Below are 3705 nucleotides of genomic sequence, written 5' to 3' on the forward strand. Positions count from 1 at the left end.
GGGGGGAGGAGGAGGGAGGATAGACTGCAGCGATGTTCAGTTTGTGTCGTTTTGATTTTGAATCGATGTTAACGGTGTGTGTGAGGGTTCAATCTACCTGAAGTGATATCTTCACCTAAATGTGCTTCGCGCTGTCGGCGTCGGCGGTGCAGCCACACGCCCGGTTCTCGGAATTGCCGCGCGGGCCATGAGAGCGGAGGTGGGGGGGAGGAGGGGGCGTGAGAGCACGGCGTCGTTGCAACCGAGTTTCAGAAATCTAGCGAGTAGTATGTACTCATCATCGTGACGTTCTTCTTCGCAGAATGGTGTCGACCCTGAAGAGATGGACCAAGTTATCGCGGATTTGTGGGATGTGGACATCCTTCAACCTATGCCATTACCCTTGCCCGACATAGTGCTGGCGCATCAACCGCCGGCAACCCTTGATGTGCAGCTACCAGCCCCTCCTGCTGAGGGGCTGTTCATGGTAGAGGAGTTGGCGCTCTTTGAGGAGCTGGTGGCGCCACACGTCGTCGTCGCCCCCGAGGTCCCCGTCGAAGTCCCCGAGCTGAACGTCCAGGACCAACTCGTTGTCGTCGCCGAGCCGCCCGTCTTCGTCGTCGAGGACATAATCCCCCTCGAGGACATCGTGGCCGCGCCCGTCGTCGCCGAGCCGCCCGTCGAAGCCCAACCCGTCAATGTAAGTATTTGTGTTGTTGTTTGGGTCCTCCAGGTCGACGAGATGGTGTTGTTGCTGTTGCTGATGTTGCTGTTGTTGCTGCTGCCGGGTGTGTCGATCTCCAGGTCGACGAGATGCTGTTGCTGTTGTTGTTGCCCGTCTGTTGCTCAGTGTGCCGATGCTGCGCGTGCCGCTGGTGCTCTGCTCCTCCAGGTCGACGCGCTGCTGCTGCTGACGGCCCTGCGCCACCTTAGCATTACCGCGACAACAGCGAGCGCCGAACATGAACATGACGCTGCACGTCATTGAGCTGGTGTAGGTTGGGCATCGGGTCAGCGCGGAGCTCGGCGGAGGACACGGGTGGGCGTCGCGCACCGAGACCGTGAGGTGCCCGTTGTGAGGACGCCGACGTCTGCGCTCCGGGTCGTCTTCATCTTGTACTAATTTTTAAATTTTGTCAAGGAAGTACAATTATTAATTAAATTCAAGGCTATACTTCTGAACGTACAACGCACAACGCCCTATAAGCCAGAGAGCTGGCTTGGGCGCTGTGCGTGTGCTTTAGAAAGGCATCGGTAGCTGGCGTTCCTCTTACAGCAGCGTCACCGTAGGGTAATGGATAGGGTACAAGACTACTAACTCAAAGGTCCCAGGTTCAACTCCACTCAAGATTGGAAAAAAAAGTTTTTGAATCGACATGATTTCCACGTCGAAATGTCGTGGATAAAGGAGTCAAATCCACGTGGATATCACGTGGATACTCGACGTTGAATCCACGTCACAAATCTACGTGGAATCCACGTTTCTTCCACCAAAATTCCTCTTTGGGGAACTGTCTACCCTTCTCTTTAAATGTTCATACATTTTACTATTAAGAAAGGTTATGCTCTAACATAATTCTGAAATGTGTTCCTTGTGAATTACCAACAAATATTCATGCTTTCTGTTAATCTTTCTTAGGTTATCCCCTTGGTTCGTGTCCTCATGCGGAAGCGCAGCAAGAGTGCCTATCTGGCTGCTCTTGAGAAGTTGAAGACTCTTGTGCCCAGATTCAAACCAGAGAAAATAATGACTGATTATGAAGGAGCAGAGCAAAATGCTTTAGCGGAGGCCTTCCCTAATGCTGAGGTACACGGTTGCCTGTTCCATTATTCAAAGGTCTGTTTGCTTTCTGACAATGAGTATGCACTAAGCAGCCATCCCTTGAAGTGTAGTAATTTTGTTATATCGGTGGTTCTTGTTTGGTGCAGGCTATAGGAACCAATGCCCGAAAGCTTGGCATGTACAAGGTCATGAAGAAGTCCCCTCATGTACGTTCCTTAGTACGATGGTTGTCTTGTCTGCTTCTGCTACCTATGGACTACATTAGGAAAGGTTTTCGGATAATTACCAGACGGGCTATCAAGAAGCGAGTTTCCCACCATTTAGTAGGCCTTCAAGGCTACTGGATGAGGACCTGGCATCCGAAGCTCCATCTGCTCTCTGTCAGTGGATGTGCGGATAGAACCTCAAATGCCAGTGAATCTGACAACCGAGCACTGCAAGATTCTGTACCTGTCAAACGACCCAATGTCTGGGATTTCATTGGTAAGGGACACGGATATTTTCTATCTCATCAATTCTTTTTATCAATTGTCCTGATTTGACTGAAACAACTTAACTCTCATTTTACCAAAACAGTTGGATGTACATTACGGCTTCTTTTGCTCTTTTAGATGGTGTTATTGAAATGGAGGATAGCACCTATCTCACTATCAAAGTGTTGGATAGGCCAGGGAATGTGACACGTTCACGGCCTCTGTCAGCTGTCTCTAATGACAGAACCATCAAAGCACTTACTGAGGAGCTTCAAGGAGGTTTCATCTCTGTCAGAAGATTTCTCAAAGTTGCTTCCTACACTACTCTTAAAAGTTTGAATAGGGGCTTAAATGGCAAGAAGAGAAGGCGTAATATCTAATTGCATGTGTATAAATTACAGTGCTTCATTAGATTTGGATTGCAAATACTCCTATATTATGTAAGTAATTGTAGGGGGGGGGGGGAGAGGGGGGGTGGAGCAAGGTGGGAAAAAATTAAATTATTGGATTTCTGGACCTCCTCCAAAATACCTATTCAAATTGAACTATGCTTGCGTTACATTGGGGATGTCTTAATTTCTCAAATTGTTCATCTTATAACACCTCCGTGCAAGTAAAACTTTTTCAGTACTTCAGTTTTGGGGTAAGTAAATTCAATAATTTCATTTCTTCTCACTCCACCCGAGCCCTTCCCCTTTAACTGAACTACATATCAGACATAAGAGAAGTCTCATTTTTTTAGTGATGTTGTTTCATTACTTATTGGTTATTTTGTTTGTGTTACCCTTAAAGTTTATTGTAATGAAACACAGTGCTTGTGAGGAATCTGAATGGTTCTATTGTGTTTGTGTTGTCCTTAAAGCTTATTGGATTGAAACACAGTGCTTGTGAGCTTAATTGTTCTTAATTTTGATTTGTGATACCTTTCTTTACCATTCCTTTTAAGACTAAATATTATATATTCTGAAGGGTGAGGTGATCAGAAACTGCTGTGACATGCATGGTATGTGCTATGGGCATTTGGCCTCCTTTAACATAAGTTCCATACTGCACTACAGTTATTCCAATAGTTTCCTTGTAGATAAGAAATGAACTGCAATTCTAGTAACCCTGCATGTTAATAACTTTGCGTTCATTTGATGTCGATTGTAAATGCTCCTTATAGTCCAGTGGCTTCGCACCGAAAATCATAAGAATACTGCACGAAATGACTCATCTACCAAACTTTGCACAGTTGTTCTGGGGTCTATCCTGAACGATTTTGGGGCCAGAGGCATTTGATCCGACCGTGCAGACACCTGCTACGGCCACTTTTAGTCTAATATTTTAGAAATTTGCTTAGGTTCTCAAAGTTTGACCGATTGGCAACCAATTGTCCAATTTTGATGATCTAAGAACCGTTTCCCACTAAGCGAGATGAGCAGAACACGATGGTGTTTTCGGATTTTCGATATCTCAAATGGTTTGGGA

At 46.3% G+C, this 3705-nt stretch overlaps 1 protein-coding gene across 1 annotated transcript; it reads left to right on the plus strand.

The window, feature by feature from the left end:
* The first annotated feature begins 1631 nt into the window (after positions 1-1631).
* LOC127751419 (uncharacterized) lies at positions 1632-2663 on the plus strand. The gene is made up of 3 exons (XM_052274968.1): positions 1632-1816; positions 1909-2245; positions 2374-2663. The coding sequence occupies exons 1-3, from the start codon at positions 1643-1645 to the stop codon at positions 2613-2615; spliced, it is 753 nt and encodes a 250-aa protein (XP_052130928.1). The 5' UTR covers positions 1632-1642; the 3' UTR covers positions 2616-2663.
* The last annotated feature ends 1042 nt before the right edge of the window (positions 2664-3705 follow it).

The sequence above is a fragment of the Frankliniella occidentalis genome, unplaced genomic scaffold (genome assembly GCF_000697945.3).
Source record: "Frankliniella occidentalis isolate FOCC.00 unplaced genomic scaffold, Focc_3.1 Scaffold476, whole genome shotgun sequence".
NCBI lineage: Eukaryota > Metazoa > Arthropoda > Insecta > Thysanoptera > Thripidae > Frankliniella > Frankliniella occidentalis.